At 34.4% G+C, this 19,444-nt stretch overlaps 2 protein-coding genes across 31 annotated transcripts in view; one reads left to right on the top strand and one right to left on the bottom strand.

Moving 5' to 3' along the window:
• The window catches only part of LOC148234854 (uncharacterized), a 58,031-nt gene extending 45,182 nt beyond the window's left edge, over positions 1–12,849 (top strand). For 4 of the 22 annotated variants that reach the window (XM_088186847.1, XM_088186840.1, XM_088186839.1 and 1 more), the window contains 16 exons: positions 1,054–1,225; positions 2,726–2,933; positions 3,014–3,109; positions 3,296–3,533; positions 3,603–3,798; positions 3,882–4,032; positions 4,102–6,453; positions 6,529–6,637; positions 8,381–8,575; positions 8,665–8,770; positions 8,839–9,079; positions 9,484–9,963; positions 10,366–10,649; positions 11,365–11,508; positions 11,580–11,741; positions 11,912–12,849. In XM_088186847.1, the coding sequence (XP_088042973.1) occupies positions 1,054–1,225; positions 2,726–2,933; positions 3,014–3,109; positions 3,296–3,533; positions 3,603–3,798; positions 3,882–4,032; positions 4,102–6,453; positions 6,529–6,637; positions 8,381–8,575; positions 8,665–8,770; positions 8,839–9,079; positions 9,484–9,963; positions 10,366–10,649; positions 11,365–11,508; positions 11,580–11,741; positions 11,912–12,101 (5,324 nt within the window). In that variant the 3' untranslated portion in view covers positions 12,102–12,849. Of the gene's footprint in view, positions 1–1,053; positions 1,226–2,698; positions 2,934–3,013; positions 3,110–3,295; positions 3,534–3,602; positions 3,799–3,881; positions 4,033–4,101; positions 6,454–6,528; positions 6,638–8,380; positions 8,576–8,664; positions 8,771–8,838; positions 9,080–9,483; positions 9,964–10,365; positions 10,650–11,364; positions 11,509–11,579; positions 11,742–11,911 lie in introns of all 22 variants that reach the window. The other 18 variants (XM_088186842.1, XM_088186838.1, XM_088186837.1 and 15 more) reach the window with 7 other exon arrangements.
• Positions 12,850–16,153: 3,304 nt separating this feature from the next.
• tau (microtubule-associated protein tau) overlaps positions 16,154–19,444 on the bottom strand; it is a 35,818-nt gene continuing 32,527 nt past the window's right edge. For 5 of the 9 annotated variants that reach the window (XM_088186832.1, XM_088186833.1, XM_088186830.1 and 2 more), the window contains one exon: positions 16,154–17,614. In XM_088186832.1, the coding sequence (XP_088042958.1) occupies positions 17,555–17,614 (60 nt within the window). In that variant the 3' untranslated portion in view covers positions 16,154–17,554. Of the gene's footprint in view, positions 17,615–17,746; positions 17,824–19,444 lie in introns of all 9 variants that reach the window. The other 4 variants (XR_015809722.1, XR_015809723.1, XM_088186828.1 and 1 more) reach the window with 2 other exon arrangements.

Raw genomic sequence — 19,444 nt, 5'->3', positions numbered from 1 at the left:
CCGTCGAAACCGAATTTCGCAACGTGAATCACCTTAATCTAACGACCCACGCACTGCCTTCCCACAGTACTTCAGCAGTCGCCGCGCCGGTTGCATCGCACTTGCCAAAATAATAATTATCTCGATGATGATGCGATAGCGGTATCCTCATCAGCTCGTCTCTCCTGACCTTTTTGGATCGACGGCAATTGCGGGGGAGCGACAATAATTGACTCGGCTGTGTGGCACGATCGTTAGGTTATTATTTTTTAAAGTTGGCGATACGTATAAACGGAGAATAACAGCTTCCAGATAATTAATCTCAATCGATATCAATCGAGACGGGCGTTGGACGATTGAGTTGAACCAGTGGCGCCACTTTGTAAAATGTACATATGATTTACAATCTTTAAATTCTGATCCTATCTTATAATACTTTTTTTTAAATCAAATCCATCTTAAATTATTTACAGTTCTTTACATTATTTTCTTGAAAAGTCAACGCTTGTTTAGTTGTTTTTTTATTATTACTTCAGCAGAAACATCAGTCATGGACATTGAACTTTTTGCTTTTATGTCCCTCGTGTGTAACTAAACACATCATGCTCCATTCTTGTTAATTGGATATAACGTGCTGCTTTATTAGCTTCATTAGGATCGTTTGACCGCGCATGCTTTCAACTTGTTTAAATATTAATTTTATTATATAAAATATATACTAAATATATAACCCGAAAGTTTTTGGGGTAGACCATCTTCAAAGTTCAATCCCCTTGAACCGACGACAGACTGTTGAGTACCAATTCGACCGGGATGTCGCTAATCGCCTTTGGAATTTATATTGAAAGGCACTCGCCTTTGATAGCGTACGAGCTGCTGCTGCATATGCTCACTTCCAAGCAAAATATGAAATCATTAATGTGTCTTTATCTATATGTAAATAGACATCGGTGGGTGTTTCGCAAGACGCGAATTCATTAATAATCCAAGGTGGGCAGTCGCATGATCCACTTCAAAAACAAAGATCTTACTTATGAGGTAACATTTTTAACAGTTTTTTTTTGTTGTTTTCAGGCGCGCAGGTCCGCTCGGGCACGGTCCCATGTCGGCAGCGCCCAAGCAGCCCGCCGACGAGCGCCCCCATCAACACCACCGCCCCCGCCCTGGAACGCAGCATCAACAACAACCACCAAGATGCCGACTTTACGCATGACAACTCCGACTACCAATGGTTTCTCGACTATAAGTGAGTTTTAATCGAACGCCTATGCCATGAGGACACTGCGAATTTTCTTGGTATTCTCCATTGTGTTTAGCGATAGACTAACGCATGACGCATGGAGCAGTTCCGCCTTAAATGTCGACTTACAAATTGTGGCGTAGCTGCCGAGCAATACCATGTCACTACAGGACAACTCAAACAACTTTTCTTTCGTTTCAATTTTCAGATTCCACGCTACCAACATCTTCATGGAAAAAATAATATATATCAACATCGTTGCATTTTCGAGAGTTCTCGACAAAGCTCAAGAATTCTTTGCTGCGATCACTGCTACGAAGGGAATTCAAGGATTCCCTAACTTATTATTGTGATCGTTTCATACACAAAAATTTGCTCATCCGATTCTTCACTTTCTATATATCCCAATCTTCCATATTTTGTACCACCAATATATATTTTTGAGAGCTTCCGACTGTTGAAAACTAATTCTCGACTTTTTTCTTCATTTCTATAATGGAAATGCTTTTCAGCAAGTAGTAAAATTATTGTAAAGGAATCAAGCGTGTCTGATCATATAGACCAGTATCTTCTATCTGAAACATGCTGTAACGTTTGGAGCTAGGAACAGATTGCTATCTTTATCTTGATTCTCAAGATTCCTTTAGGTGGATGTAGTCTTGGTGGTGCTATATCGATAACCATTCATAGCCATTTTTATTTCGGCTAATGAAAACGAACGCTCTGGTAGGAAAGACCAATATCAGTAGGACCAAAGTCTCTTTGTGTATCATTCGTGAAACTGAGTTCTGAAAATTAGTACTGTCCTACTTGTATACAAATGGATTAAATGCTGGGACAGGTGCGAGACTATTTCGACCCGAAGAATCGGTGAGCCTTGTTAATGAGCCACGAAATCCAAGCTAGGGTTTGTGGCCGTACTAGAACTTGACGAAGCATTATTGTATTATTGCTTGGCAACGATGTGCTAATCTTAGCCTGCAGTTATGGCTTTGTATCTCACTAAAGGAGATGCACATGACCGTCGCTTCTCTTTTTTATGTAGTAATACCTCATCGCTGTTTTCAGGTTGTGTCAGTATTTCTGGCAATTTATCCAGAAGTTTTTATTCTAATGGGAACGGGAATGTTAGCGAGTCCCAATCTCGAATATGCCCGAATCCCTTTTTTTCAAACCTTTTATTTCGTTACACGAAAAAGTTTTTTTTTATTCTTTTTGAATATGTCTTGCCTTTGCTTTGGTTGCCTCACCAGATAAAGGCTATATTTCATTGGTTTTTAAAATGTTCTACATTTTCTAATTTTGATCTTTTGATTCGAATCCGAAATCTGGCAATGTGTAGTGTACGATTCACACACAGATTTCATCCTATCTCCCATTTTCAATTACTCTATGCTACGATAACTAGGAGTTACGACCAAAAAAATTCGCAATGTGTCGCGAGATGAACGAGTTTCGCATAATGTACATACGTCGTAGTATTTGTGAATTTGAAAAATATTCCAGCTACCGCGACAGTTCGTGTCAGCATGCTAGTGTGCTGTCTTCGCTGTCCAGTTCTTACAAAGGACTGGGATCGTTGGCGTGCTACGAGGAGCTGGCTCGCGATTTGGATGCCAACTTAGCCGAAGCAGACATGGAAAGTTTTCGCACCAGAGACATCCATGCCTTGCTGTCGAACCTGCCTCCCTCAGCATGCCATCTAATGCAAGATGTAAGTATGATCAAATTATTAATAAATTATAGTACGAGGCGCGTTGACGTATGGATCTCCGTTGTATGTTAAATTTGCAGACGAACCGTTGCGGCGAGATGTACGCCAGTGTCTCCAGTTCTTTGATGGAGAAATTCTGTTTTGACTCTTCGTTCAGTCCTCATAGTAGTTCGCAGGTATTGATTTATCGGACTGAATCGAAGAACCTTCATACATTTTGCACTAAATAATAAAAATTATCATATTTAAACAGCATGCTGCATGAGATTCATCCACGTGTGATACATAATATTCAAAATGCATGTTAACCATCATTGATTATGTATAATATGTTTTATTAATAGTTTTGTATGTTCGTCTAGGGCGAAGACTCAACGGCTGGTTCTATCAACACAATGTCCATTTGTAAATCCGAACTTTTGTTCTCTCCCGTCAAGGAGTCAAATGTTCCGGGACATTTCAGCGTTGATAGCTTAGACTGCGATCGGCTAGAACAGGACTTAATCCTCACTTGCCAAGCCAACAAGCACAATTATACGATTGCTTTTGAAGGTAGCATCACAATGTATTCCGAAGATAGCGATTGCCAGGATTCCAACGGTGATTATACTATTTATATTGATTATTAATAAATCTAATGTTTTTATTAATATATTTTTTTTGTTACAGATAAACAAGATTTACCAGAAGGAGCGAAATATAGTTCTTCAAGCGAAACTCACGACGCCGATACTTATTCCACGGAAAAATTGCATAAATCTTTTAGATTAGCACGTGGATTAGATTCGTCTTTAGTTAAAAGCGATACTGGTTTCACCACTTGGAGCAAGCTTAAAAATAGATCTGGACAACCTCAACTTAAGAGGTATTTTAAATTATATATTTTTTATGTGATGTAATGTTATATTACCACTGAGTATTTTTGTTTAATGTATATTTTTTTTCAAGGCAACCTTCTGGTAATAATAACGAGTATTCTTCAGGATCTGAAAATTCAAGAGGTATGCCAATATTGAAAAGCCAGAGCGTACCTGATCTCCGACCGAAGAATGATCTTAATTTGGAATCTCCTAGCGTAAATGCGCTGACATTGTCGAATGTAATTATTTTTAAATTATTGATTTTATTCAGATTCAAGTTATTCATAATATTTTTTATTTATATTTAGATGGAATCATCTTCGACTGATAATCAGAACGTGCCATTAAATTCATTACATATTAGCGAACACATAAATTCGTCAGGAAGCCACATCTCCGAAGGCATGAATTCATCCGGAGACAGCCGAGGAAAGGCCAGCTCAAAATTGCAGAACTTAAACCTAGTCAAGCTTTTCATGAAACAAAAGAGCATGAGCAACGATCGAATTATGAATTCTGGAATTGACAACTCTTCGGAGTGCTGGCCGAACAGTTCCGAAGCTGGCGATAGTGGCGAATCGTTTTCGCTAGATTTAAAAACGAAAGGCACCGATATTGATTATCAAAGAAACGACTTAGAATCGAAAAGCAATACTAATAAATGGACTAATAGCAATACGTCCAATGCGACTGTATTTGAAGATAGCTTAGTTGAAGGCGTTAGAAATGTGGAAGCTTCGTCGAGAAGAGCACACGATTATATTATCGAAGAAGACGAAGCGTCGGAGAAATCTGACAGTGATAGAAATATATATGCCACAGTTAATAAGACTACTCTTAATAGGACTAACATCAATCAATTCGATAAGCTCGGATCTTGCGGAAGTCCGATCAGAATGAGAGGCAATGCTACTACGCAAACTAAGAAGTTGAATAGCTCGTCAATCACAAGTGCAAGCATATCGAGTTTTTCAGATTCAGACGGAACTCAAACAACGAGGGTTCCTAAACTATGTACAAAACCGATTTATGACGTCAAAGCGACGTCGACACAGGTTCACATGGATCTCTCAGATAAATGTATGCAAACGTCGCTCTTATCCAGAGAACGTAGCTTCTTAAAAATTATCGAACCGTCGTTCTTGGAGCAGTTAAAAAAAGGCGACAGTACAAAACCTGTGTACGTTTTGTACCCAAATTACACATTGCCAGATCTCGGATTCATACCAAAAGATCAGAATTATGAAAATGTATTTTTAAAACCAATGAAATACACGCCTTCTGCTGATGAGGCAAACAAAGCTAAAGGCAAAAAACATACGGAAAAGGGTAAAAGACCTTTTTCGTGTAACGACGTCGAAGGATTGAGGAAGAAGGGATTCGGTCATATCCGAGATTGGGACTCGTTGACCTTCCTTCTCCCACTAGAATACAGACAAATTCTGGCTGAAATGCCAGAAATAATGACACAACTTAAAGACAAAGATGAGGAATTGTTACGGCAAAAAGAGAAGCCGTCGTTCTGTGCATCTCCCCCAGTGAGGCACAAAACCAGACCTGCAAGCTGCGATTGCACATCGCTGCTAAGCAATAATACTAATAATGTTTCGTCAAGCTCTAGCACGGCTACACAACCATCGTCAGGATATCGAGGGTCATCAACAATGCTCACTGATTCGTCGGCGCAAAATAGTCCTGCACCTGTACCAGGATTTAATCCACTATTTGTATACAAGTACGACAGTGCCACAAGTTCAGAGGCCAGTTTCATGAACGATAAGCAAAGAAACTGTGGTCCTGCTGGTACTGGACCTCCACTACCAAAGCGGTCCTTTTCATTAGCCGAACAAACAAAAATGGCTGTGAATGGTAAAGTTATCGATATAGCACCACCCAGACCGCCTCTACCTAAAGGCATTTTGAGAAAATCAACAGATAAAGGTCGCAAACCCGTTCCTAGCTCTAAGCGCTACAGCATGTTTGAGATGGACGATACTGTGCAAGACCAAATAGTATGCATGAACGTGCAAACTGATCAGAAAAATATAAAACGCAGATCTTTACAAGAGCCTTACTACTTACTCAAAAACAATTCCATAGTAGAAATGAAGAAAAATAACGATTTGGCGGCCAAGAGATTCTCACAGCAGTTCTTGGACGCTGCCGAAAAAGATATCGACGATACAGAGTTCTTCCAAGATGAGGGAGTCGGCACTGAGAGCAGTTTGGAATCCGGAAAGTCAAACGAAACAAACGCGAGGCCTACCACTCCTCCGCTGCCGAAGGCTCGTCCGACCGCAGAAGTGAATCCTTACGTATTCCCGACGTCTTTGGTTCATCCAGTGTTGACGAGCGCTGACTTGCAACAATTGGAAGACTTTTTGAACCGCAGTGGAATCACCTGCAACAATATGGAAGACTGGGACAACAATCACATGGTTAAAGTCAAGAATCAAGTGAGCAAGTTTTTGTGTATGAAACGATCACAGGAGGATAGGGAATCTTTGGATTCCAGTTGCAGTAGTGGTCATAGTAAAAAATCAGTGAGTTTCGCCGAGAAGGGCGAAAGCAAAGTCGTCGATGAGTTGAAGATTGGCTCTCTTAAAACTCCACCTAACTCCCCGAACATATCAGCCGCTACTCCACACAGACATTATCAAGTACGATTCGTTATAGATGTTTTTGCAGTATTATGACTTTTGATAATTACAATAACATTATGATTATGGTTTCAGATTAAAAATTTAGCAGAGCTTCCTATATGCGAAGAAGGCGAATCAAGCCCGGAAGGCTATGCTAGTCCTTTACACCGACAATCTTCCACTGATATTGCTCAAAAGAAAGGTACGAATTCTTTGATAACGAACCTTTGATAACGAGTTATATTTTAGCATTTACATCGTTGGGACTGATTTAATTTTTACGTTTTTTTTTTTAATTTAATTTTTTCAAATTTATTGTATTATATTTATTGATGAATCAAATTCAGTGGTTCTCAACATTTTATTATAGGTTTTTTTTTATTCATGTCTCATATTTATCAACATATGATTATTTAATTTATTTATATATTAGAGTAAATTTTGATTTATCGATATTAAGTGGTTCTGAATATTTTATTGTAAGTTTTTTATTCACGTCTCACTTTTTGCGTCTCACTTTTATTAACTTGATGATTATTTTATTCACTGGTAAATGTTGCTTTAGTGATAAAGTAAATTCAGTTGTTTTATTATGAACTTTTCTTAATATTTTAATCTCACTTTGACCACTAAATTTACTTTAACAATAAATTAAAATTTAATTTAATATATAAGTAAATAAAATAATCATAAGAACAGCAAATGGAAGTTTCGCCACTGTCAAATTGAGTTTAATAGAGGGGCTTTAAACTGTTTTTTTTTTTCGTTTTAGTTTTAATTCCGTAAAATAAAACGATTTTTCGATTTTCAATTTTCGGTTCAGCTTCAAATGATTAATTCTTAAATTTTTTAAATGTTTTTATTTGTATTAAAAATTTATTTTTTACTACGATTTAGAACATTTTATTCCTTATTTTTTAATAAGCATACTATATGAATTGATACAATAATATAAGAAATAATAATCTATAATTAATTAAAGGTTTAATAATTAAAACTAAAAGTATATAATTTATGATAATAATATAATTAATTAAATGAAACATATATATATACGAAACAAATTTGTTGTTACCTCTAATTACTAAAATATCTTCATATGTATTTTCATTTAAACTATTTCTATTGTCTCATAGAATAAACTTTAGATCAGAAAAAGCCCTTTCAACACTAACTTATGTTACTGAAGCTCCTAAAACCACCATTGCAATTTTGTATAAATGAGTATACAGTCGACCCCCTTATAGCGTAGAGATTTCGACTTCGTTATAGGAATACTACGTTGTAGGGGACTAGGCACCTATACAAAATTTGAGGTTAAGTTCTTTCAACAGTATTTTGTGAATTTAACGAAATCAGTAAATCAAACCTTTTTTACCATTTTTACATTTATTGACAAAATTGATATGCATTTTTTTAAATTATTTTCGAAATTATTTTTAAAATATTCAACACAAGAGTTACTTTTGGGTCTAGAATCATTAAAGAACATCTGTGATTCTGACAGTATCAGTTCCAAGATACGCATAAAAAGAATTTAGATTGTGTTCGTAATAAATGTCTATCGTATGTATTTTTTTCACCAAAAACGAATGATTAAATATCATTGATAAACATGTGTAACACCAAGATAAATAAATAATTGATCGAAATTACCAACGTAAAATTTTCTTTTTTTTTCACTAAAATAAGTAATATATTTTTAATGCTACGTACCGTCGGAATATGTAATAGATTAATCAAATTTGCAAGCGTAAAATGATTGCGGACGCGTATGTGTGGCGATACTCTGGATCCATTGAGTGTCGCCGCATCCATACAGCCATATCGCCCAAAGTGTTAATAAGATTAGATTTTAAAGAGTTCAACTAGCTTTCGTAAATTTGCAATTTTTTTAATGATGCTTATAGTATAGAATAGATGATAAAATATTTAAATTTTATAGTGTTACTCTCGAACGTCTTGGAAGCTGTAGACACAATAATCGAAGAAGGTAATGGAGCTCCTCGTCTCGTCGTTGAAATCATGTGTCCAACCTTATACGGACTTTTAAGCGATGGCTTACGAGAGACGATTGAAACACCTTTCGGTCCAGCAAACAATTCTGTTTGGCAAGTCATAGAAGCATCAGCAAGACAAGGTATGTTTTATTGTATAATACAGATAATCATTTTTTTATTGTATATATATATATATGAGATAGCATAATTGATTTAATTGTATTTCTAGGACCTATTACGAAATCTCTTAATGAGTTAGTAATGAGGATCAATAGTGAAGATACATTATCAGAGAGTGTTCTTAAGTTTAATGCTTTCATAATGGGGCTTTTAAAGTAAGTTTAATAATATATCATGTTTGTTCATATTTATGCGAATCAATCTAACCAAATGTTATTTTCAGTGTTCGTTCCTTGGACGCTTTCGTCTCGTATCTTAGGACTCGCGAGTCTGTCTTGCGTCGTCACTACACAACTGACTCTCTATTGAGAGGTGGAGGCGGAATATTGACCGGAAGCGCCGGTGGAGCACTAATCGGCTCTTTGGCGCCTCTCGCCAATATACCGTTCAATTTAGATCTGTTGTGGCAATTGAAGGACATGCACCGCAGCTTCAAGAGATTAGAAGACATGATGTCTAACGACGTGAGTATTTTTCTTATAAAACTATGGATATTATGCTACACAATTATCCAAATCGCTTAAGCTTAAGCTTAAATATAATATTGCTAACAAAATCCATCTTCATTAATCCATCTTAATTTTGACACAACGGGACTATAAAGCAAAAATCTTATGCAAAGTGAGATAATAAAACTAAAGTATCAGCAATATTTTATATTTGATTTTAAATTAATATTATTTCAGATTATTCACAAATTTAATTAAAATAAATATTGTTGTTGACATAAGTTTTTGCTTTTATACCTTCACGAGACACTTAGTATTGTCACAACGCATGTCTTAACATAACTAATATGAATATGGATTTACAAACGTTCCGATTAACGACTAACATGTACCCTTTTGTCTCTTCTGCATGCCTGCAGTCCGCGGTTAACCCGACGCCGAACGTCGCCAGTCTGTCAAAGAATCAGAGGAACATATTAAAATTGATCCAATCGATTCAGTCAAGCATTTACCACTCGAGCGACGACCAGCCCGAAAACACTCCTCAAGTGAGCGTCATCATGAGGAATAAAAACCATAACGCGGAACCGACCCTACCCGATCTCCTGAACAACTCGACTGGCAAAATTCAGCCGGTCGAGAAGGTCAGACCGAGATCTTGCGTGAATCCTTCCATGGACAGTTACGCGATAATCGGCGAGGGCTCTTCGCAAAATGAGAGTAGTGCAACTTACGAGCAATCGAGGAGATGGTCGGGAGTGCAGCTCGGTTCAAAGTTGACGCAGGCTTTTGATAGACTAGCACTTTACGACGATAGTGAAGAGTATACAGATAGCTTGGAGAAAGAACAGAAACGGCTGATCGACAAAAAGGATCAGTGCGAGCATTATCACGAAGAGGTAATGATACAAATGGCACACACGGCTCATGTTTGAACATAACTCATGCAGTTTGCACTTTTTTCATTATGGTTTCCGCTTTTTATGATCATTTTATTTTTATTGTGATTCTTATGCTTATGCTTTATTTTATGATTATTATTTTTTATTGGATTTGAGTCATATATAATTTCATGCTTTAATTATACTGATACTTATATATGATTCAGATGAGCTATATTGTTTTTTATATAAACTAAGGAGGAACAAGAACATGATAATTGAATAAATATAAAAAAAAAACACTATTTTTCTCTTAAATAAAATAATTCTGTTCATAAAGTTTTTTTGCACATAGTCAGTTAACATGTTCTTATAAGATGAAATAATGCAATTTTTTAACCAATTCTTGCCATTTTGCAGTCTGTCTCTTCCGGAGAATGGGTCGCCGCTGATCAAGGTGTCGGCGATAAATTCAGACGTTTGCAACGTCGTTGGGAAATGCTCAGCGGTCAAGAGAGTAGTCCTTCAAGATCAGCTAGACCAGTCTCCACAGTCACGTCTACCACCTCCGGAGGGTCTACGCCCGGATCGGCCGGCTCTACACCCGGATCGACCAACAGATCGAAGATTCCTCGACCTGTAACTTCGCCAGTGAGACCGGGCGCTCAAACTCCGCCTTCGAATACGGTTTCACCAGTTAAAAGGTATTTATTTATGTTATATCTCATATACGAGGGTAAATCGAATCAAAGCTATAAATATATTTTGTAATTTATTGAATGTACATTCATACATTTGCTGGAGTGACAGACATGTATCACAATACTAAAGTAAACTAAATGGGTTTCGCTTCTTTACTATGGCAAGTGCAGCAGTCATTTTAATCCTTTAAGTACAGGGACATAATTTCAGATTTTTCCAAGGAACAGGGGGGGGGGGGCAAAAATTGACCAGTCAGTGGTCATTTTTTTAATATTTTGATTTTATTACTATTCAAGGGGAGCAATGATCCTTTTGCTGAATCCACAACAAAAGCAATAAAATCGTGCTCAGTTATCTAGCGTTCATATTAAGACTTTATAACAATATTACTACTTACAATAAATGAGAATCGAATGAAGCATATCTAAACCGAATTTTGGTCAATAGGAGGGCGCAAAAAACAATTATCATTTCTCAGAAGTAAAAAATCCACGTCAAAAGCAATGAAATCGTGTCGGCGCCATTGCAGTGGGAACGCTCATTACCGAGCGTTCCCTCTGCAATGGCACTGACACGATTTTATTGCTTTTGACGTAAATTTTTGCCATTTTACATAACAATTGAATAATGTTTTGCATGAATTAATTTAAGGTTTTCATTTGACTTGATCGTCATATTATTATATAATATATTTATTAGTATTATCTTTTCTCCCAGATCCATTCCAGTAGCAGTTAGCTCAGCAAAAAAAGTGACAACACCGCCGGCAATCTTGGGAGCGCAAAAGGGTCAATTACCACCCCTGCCAACTCAAAGGACCCCAAGTACAATTAACAAGAAAGGATTAACAAATACGAGCAGGTATATTGAATTGCATTATGTAAGAAATAATTTGTTTGATTTTTATTTTATTTTTTTATTTAAATTTTAAGGGTAAGTCGGGTTGAGAATTGTAATAATGGACCTGCGGCGCCGAGACCTTCGTCTTTACCGTATCGAAGAGCTCCGCCTCCCTCTGTAACACGCACTAGAAGAGCTGCGTCAACTTCTCAACCCCGTCCTTCTGCTCCACCGCCAAAACAACCGGCTCAGAAGTAAGAGGATTTTAAATTACTTAAAAAAATGAATCATATATTAAAGGATTTTTTTATCACTACAAGAAAAAATCATGCATCGGTTTTTAGTTAAGACTAATCGATGCTGATGAATACTATTTATATATGAATGGATTTCAGTTGTTAGAATAATATATTTTTCCTTTTAGGATGGTCAGGACGCTGTGGCATCGGCTACCGTCGGACTCGGGTCACCTGGCGTTCAACGAAGGCGAACGCCTTCGTCTCGTCCTCGAAGTGGACGATCAGTGGCTGTTGTGTTGCCGCGGCCAACAAAAAGGCTTAGTGCCGCGAAACGCCGTAATGACTGTGCCCGACAGTGCTTTGCAAAAATTCTAACATATGGCTAAACATAGGTTCAATCTATTTTGAACGACTATACAGTGTAGCCATATCTCTCTCACTTATCACTATCCTAATAATCATCTTATAAGCATGCCATGCTCAATTTCTTCATTTTTTAAAAACTTTCTGAAGCATTTTCTTATTTTATTTTACTAAATGACTAAGTATTAACGCTGTCGTCATCCATTGTAAATTAACCACGAACAGTATATTTACGCCATATCCGCATTATAGTGCAAAAGCGTAGTTAAATTTAGTGCAAAGTGATTTTAAGTGATATTCAAGAAACAAACGCACGTCAAGACGAACGTTTTATGTGATATGTGATTTTTTAATGTTGAATTCGTATGTAGAGACATACGAAGGTGTGATGTTGATATATTTTATATTCCCGTGTAAATTATATCCATTTTTTGATATCACAAGGGATTCAAAAAAAAAAGTATTGCCATAAATGAACAATTCTAGTCCCGAATGGTTTTTATGCTTGCAAACGATTGTATTATGTATATAATGAATAATATTAAGTCTTTTTATGCCGCTTGACGATATTTATAATTTTACCGAGATGAACAACCGTATTTATTTCCATGTTTAATAAACGTACTTCTGTATTTATTCTTAAATATTTTTGTATTGAAAGAATTGCTCATGCTTCATGATACTGAGAGTGTATAAGTTTTTCAAAGGCCACACGAGTGTGAAAGATTTGCACATAAGACGCCTGTCAATATATCAAAAATATACTTAAATAATGATTAATACGTTGACGCTTCTTAGTGATCATTAGGCGATTAGCGAGTACTGAAGTATATAATTCAAATAGGTATTGTTGTATTAGCTTACGATAAATTATGTTAAATAGTCATAGCACATAAAAAAATCACTTTTTATATTAAAATATTTAAATGTAAATTATTAACCAAATCACTTTTGAGTGATATTTTTTTTAGAAGAATGTTATGTATATATACGGTATATATATTTTTGTTTTACATTTTTATTAGTTACTTTCAAAACACTCACCTTAAGATTAGCCTTATAAAGATCTGACTAAATTTTTTTCGGTAATTAAATGATCGCCGTGTGATATTAGTTGGTTTGATCGTAGATATTATATACTTTACAACACTTCAGTCTCAATCTTACCTGTTTATATGTATTTTGATCTCAGTTGAATTCCGATTTTTTAAATTAATCAATATGTACCGATCGCAAAACTTTAACCGTGTATCGTTCTAATCGCACGTTGCATGTTGCATGAGCCTCGTCCGAGTCTCCTCTCCGACACAAGTTTTACGATCATTATGGCGATAACGTTGCTTTGAAAATTCACAGCATGATGCCTATCCTAAAATTCCAATCCTTACAATGCCGTTAAAATATTATTGTTAAAAAAAGTTTTTGGCTGTGTATCGTTTCTGTCGTTTTGTATTGTCGGATCAATGTGTAGTTCGCATGGCTTATATATATATATATATATATTTAATTATATATATACATGTTTTTAAATCACGCAGCTTTGTGTGCTTATTATATCTATTAAACATCACCGTTGTTTTAAATTCATATTGAACGTTCCGTTAAAAATTAAAGGATCATATACTTTATCGTCATCTGTAAAAGTATCCGTATAATTAGTCGATAGTATTATATATTAAATATATATACTTTAGAGATGGTTTGTCTATCGCTTATGTGAAATACTGAATGATGTCTCGTGGCCTTTCTATGTATCTCTATTATATTTTTGTTCTTAAATAATCGAAAGTATTCTTAAACTGTGGCATTTATGTGAGTTAAAATATGTATTTATTTATATATTATTTTTTCAATCTGAGTAATTGTGGAGATGAATAAGAGTCGAATGAGTGATTGTTGTTAAAAAAAAAGTTGGGCATATAAAAGCTTTCATGTGATTTGTGTTCCACGCAGCTCGACCAAAGTATAAGTTTTTTTTATGTATTTTTTTTATATATGTATGTATACGTAAATTATTATTATTATATATGTATTTATAATAAACGAACGATCGATATGCACATTTCCGATTTTCGATACATTTTCGAATCTTATTGATACTGTCCAAGTATCAAATTTATTTTTTACCGTTGATGTTTTTATTATTATTTTTAAGTGCCATATTGTACGAAATGACAAGTTTGTAATATTATACATATAACTCATTAAAAGTAACTAACGAAAATTATTACTCTTTGATTGGACCTTAATTATAAATTAAAATACGTCGTAATATAATTAAATGATATATTTCAGTAATACATGTGAATATATTTTTATATTGTATGTTTAAAACATCTAAGAACGATCTAATAGTTTCAATAAGTGCGCAGACAAAACTACAGTAAGAATTAAAAAATAAGTAACATTTTTAATTGCATTTTTTTCTATGACGTGATTTTAAAATTTGTATAATATAATCACTATAAAAATCAGAATTGATAACGTTTATAATATAAAAATATTACTTTAGTGATAATATAGAAGTGAGATAATACTTTTTTTAACCACACATTAATACGAAAGAAAATGTGCCTTGGAATGTATAACATTGAGTACATGATAACTTTACATTACATAAAGGACGGAATGATCCATAAAATTGCAACTATGTCTAAGCTTCAACGATCTCCGTACTCTACTTTTTTTGTAATTGCATTTCTTTGAGGCAATCGACGACGTTGTTCCGATGACTAGTAAGTCCTGAATGGCGGTTTGTCGTTTTCGATCCTGGGCGTCTGGCATTTCCTCGGAGAAGCGTAACGCTGACGATGAGCGGACGATTCGCGAGCCGTCCTCGGACGCTGCTGTCTCTGGCTCATTCTTGCGGAACCGTTTCGAGCACTCATCATCACCGATTGTCGACGTTGTACTGTTTCTTGATAGGTCTCTTCTTGTTCGTCGTCCTACGCAAAAATATTCTATGAAACTTTACGATATGCAATTTTAACACACTTGAATATGAACAGATGGTTTTGAAATAAACTTTTTTTAATATAAAATTTAATTGAAATGTTAAAATGTCAAAACAATTTAGTAGAATATAACGGATTTTGAGCTCATCCTCACATCGCTCGATTATCTCTTACTATGCATCTAGCAAGCGCCCCCCTCTCTTTCGGGAGAGAGTATATTAAGGCATACATGGCTCTACAGCGGAAGACTGATTTAAAGATTCGAAGGAGCATGGAAATATCACCTCATTTATAAAACAGTCCTCAAGATTTCTTCACATCGGCAGCCAGAAGTGGCTGCGAACATCGGACATTAGTCTAAACCTCACTTTCATTGGTCAAGTTACCGTAAGTATCCGGTGATTTATAGCAAATAGAATTAACCAATAAAGTAGATTATACGGATCATAGTTACGTCAAGTAATGATCAACATTTCAACTATCCACTGTAAGGAGTCTTAGCATTCAAAATATTGTCCATTCGGCAACTAAGATATTCTCAACCAAAATTATAGTAACTTTTAATTAAGGATGAGCAAATCAAGGAGACAGACATCAAGAAGAAGATTAATATAAAAAATTACATTTAATTGAATCAACCTAAAAAGTAGATCCTATTGAACAAAGCTAAGTAAAGTAACGATCAAGATTTTTGAATGCCACCACTGAAATAAGAACACAATATTGTTCATTCGGTAAAAATAAAAATAAAGAAGTTACCAAGCTAAGAATAAGATATAGATTTTCATGAAATATATCATCCTCATCGCAAATCCACAGATTGGGTCGGTTATTTTTTTTAATATTGACATTTTCTTTACTATGAAATATATTAGTTGATTTCACACCACTCTGTACATTTAAAAATAATATATTATTTTAAACTAATAACTAAATGAAGTAATAAATTTTCAATAGTTACCTTCGTTCGGTTATGTCGACCATTCCTAGTTACTAAGCAGCAACTATGTGTCGCATACTTCTAAATATCACATTTTACAATAGCAACACTTCAAATTTTGTGCGTGTGCTTCTACTAGTGCTTCCTCGGCGACAATAATACAAATAAGGTGTGACTTATTAAAAATATAAAGTGCTCGACTCCATATTTAAAACAATTTTATTCAATAAAATTAATATTACATCTGCCACATGTACACAGCGAGTGCTATTTATTTATATATGTATAGATATATATTACGAAAGACATTACACGTAACATAATAATCATTTGATTCATCTCAAAAGTTACATAATATTATTTGGTAACATCGAAGGGATAATAACGTGGATAAAAATAAAAATTGAAACATAACAGTGGTCGTCCTTTTCTTTGATATAAATATATTATACTTTAACACTACAAGCTGGTGGACACGTTTACAGTCCATTCTCACAGTTCAGCAGACAATATATATATGTATATTTATATTATATCCGTACAAACTAGTAGAAAGAATTATAAAACTTTATAATTAAAAAGTCTATCATTTTTTTTACTTATCACTTTCAGATTAACTCTGATCCTTGATGTCTTCAGTCGCAAATGCTGTTTATTTAAAAACTGCAACGAGTCACTATATCCAAACATCCGTCTGACTCTAACCGCAAAGCTTAAAAAACATTGTCGTAATTCTTAATATTAATATTACAAATATATATTATATATATTATAAAAAGCGAATTAACAAATTACAATGAAATTAATATTAAATATTCAATTCAAGAATAAATGCTTTTTTTTTTATTCGAACATATATAAATTCATTGTGTAACTACGTCTTATAGTATGTTAATATATTACATGCCATCGAATCGAACTTAAGATATGTAATTTGTAAGAAAAATGTTATAAATATAGTATACTTCTGCAAAGACGGCCTGGATGTGCTAGATTTCGTCTTACAAAAGAAAAACCGAAGCCCTAAAATTGTAAATTTCTGCTCAATAAATAAAATACCAATCTATTTTTATTGTAATATCCAAAAGAAAAATTCTATCTACTTTTTTATATTATTATTCAAAAGAAAATTTTCCAGGCCATCTCTGATTGTATGTCTCAATTGTAAAATGGACAATTTCATTTAATAAGAGTCTACAGTATGCATCGTATTCGATTTGCACATTACATTATGTATAATCATACTTTGGTTAGTGTTACAGTTACAAAACCGACAAGAAAAAAACCAATACAAACTCATCGTAAAAACAATCCGAGTTTTAAATCATATAATGGCACACAAATTCATCATACATTATATATTATATAAATAAAACACATAAATCCAATCTGTATGTCGCATGCAAAAGTGTACCCCTCATGCTGTCTGCGTCTAATTTGATTAATGGGATTATTTACTATTTTTAGTTAGATTTCCGTGCTTGTAATTGCTTTTACATTTATATGTATATAAATATAATGGGACGATGATTTGGTTAGTCGGCTGTTAGCTAAGATCGCCTCGTCCGTGTTTAACTCTCTCGGTTGAGGTTCACGTCGGATGTCGATTGGTTCGCAGGCGGAACGGGACTCTGGGGAAAGTCACAATACCAATATTAATACAACACAAGACATGCTAAACGATAGTTATTTTTTTCACTACAGCTAATTCGCACCACCATTCCTAGTTAGTCCCACTTTTTTTTTTTGAGAAAAAAATTTACCTGATTATCATTTTTATGACGATGGGATGATAATTGAATGCTTGATTTTTTTAGTAATATGTATATAGATAATCTTTCTGTAAGACGGATATTAAAAAAAATAAGTTGACAATCTGTATTAATCGATTAATTAAGCCATACACCAATAATATACTTAAATACTATTATATATAGAAAATTTAAAAAAATATATTTCACATCAGTGTCGATAAATCAACCAATAAATTATAAATAATACTAGAAAGAAATTCATTTTTTAATAATAAACATATGAATATACTAATATAAAAAATATGCAAAAAAGCTTCAATCTACATATATTCCAGTCAATCTAAGAATGTACCGCTTTAAACGAAAATAATTTGTTTGCGTAACGCGTCAGCACAGTAAATTGAATATACAGATTACCGTGTGCGGCTAGTAATACATTCTTAGAACAACCATGCCCTTTTTAAAAGTAAAGCAAGCAAATACACACAGTTTTTTACATACGCTGTTTCAATAGAGAAGTACAATATTTTCATATTCAGAAATTAGTGTAAATTACAGAGATTTAGAAAAAAACTACTATACTATACCATTCAGGGATCAGTATGATTTTATATATTGGCAAAAATCTCTTATAGTAATATATAGTATATTACCAAGATTTTTTTTAAGTTGAAATATTTTTTGATGACCATAAGAAAAAGATTCGCAAAAAGCGAAATAAACAAAATGCCATCGTTGAATTTTTAATTTTGTACGTTTCGAGGGATTAGCTAAAAACATCTCAAGCGGCCGTTGTGTCTTTACACACAACAAAAATGTATTGCATTGACAAGTGCATCAGGTTGAAATACGGGGTTGTCAAATCTACACCTGCTTATATTCCAACGGCCATGTCACCCAAATATTATAATAAAAAGCAGAAGGAAACAATTTGGCAGGCGCGTCGAGAGTGGGTAAGCAAGGAAACTTCACCCAGTCAGACGAAGCGTATATAAGCGCATTTTGAATTTACTTCGGACAAAAACTTTCACCAGTTAATTCTGACTGGGCACACAAAATAGTTTATCTAATCTCACACCAAGTAGAGCTACGATGACCATTGCCGGAAACTTAAAAAATCGATAAAACAGTCGCTTCTTTTTAGAGATGAGCCACAGAAGGGCCACGTAAACTTTACGTATATATAGTAAATACAGAAACTGTAAGTGAACTCAAAAAATTACACAAAAACCGGAGTAATTCTGCGCACTACCATCTGTCAAAAATATTATGCTGTCTAACAAGAGGCAATTTTAGAATACAACATGCCCAAGGAACACTGTTGATAATACGGAGTATTCAGATCTTCTGAAGAAGTAATAAATACATGGAATATAGATTGATTTTAACATCTTTAAATGAAAAACTTGTATGGAACATTTGACTCAATCTCGTATCTAAAGCCATGACTAGTTTTGGGAATAGCTGCGTTGTACTGAGTCAGTAGATGTCTAACAAAAATCTTACAAACTCCACAGTACAAGGATTGCTCAGATATGAGCACAGCTACCAATAAAAATAAGTAAATGAAAAAGGTTCTACTCTAAATCTTATCAGTTTAAAAAATGCATTTCTTTCTAGTACTACAAAAAAAAACAACAAAAAAACTAATTCATAAAATATCATAATTATATAAATAGTATAAAAAATGAGCTATTATCAATGATT

Source organism: Plectrocnemia conspersa, unplaced genomic scaffold, assembly GCF_051122295.1.
Source record: "Plectrocnemia conspersa isolate PC_06_02 unplaced genomic scaffold, ASM5112229v1 ptg000005l, whole genome shotgun sequence".
Classification (NCBI taxonomy): domain Eukaryota; kingdom Metazoa; phylum Arthropoda; class Insecta; order Trichoptera; family Polycentropodidae; genus Plectrocnemia; species Plectrocnemia conspersa.
This window is presented reverse-complemented; position numbering and strand designations above follow the sequence as displayed.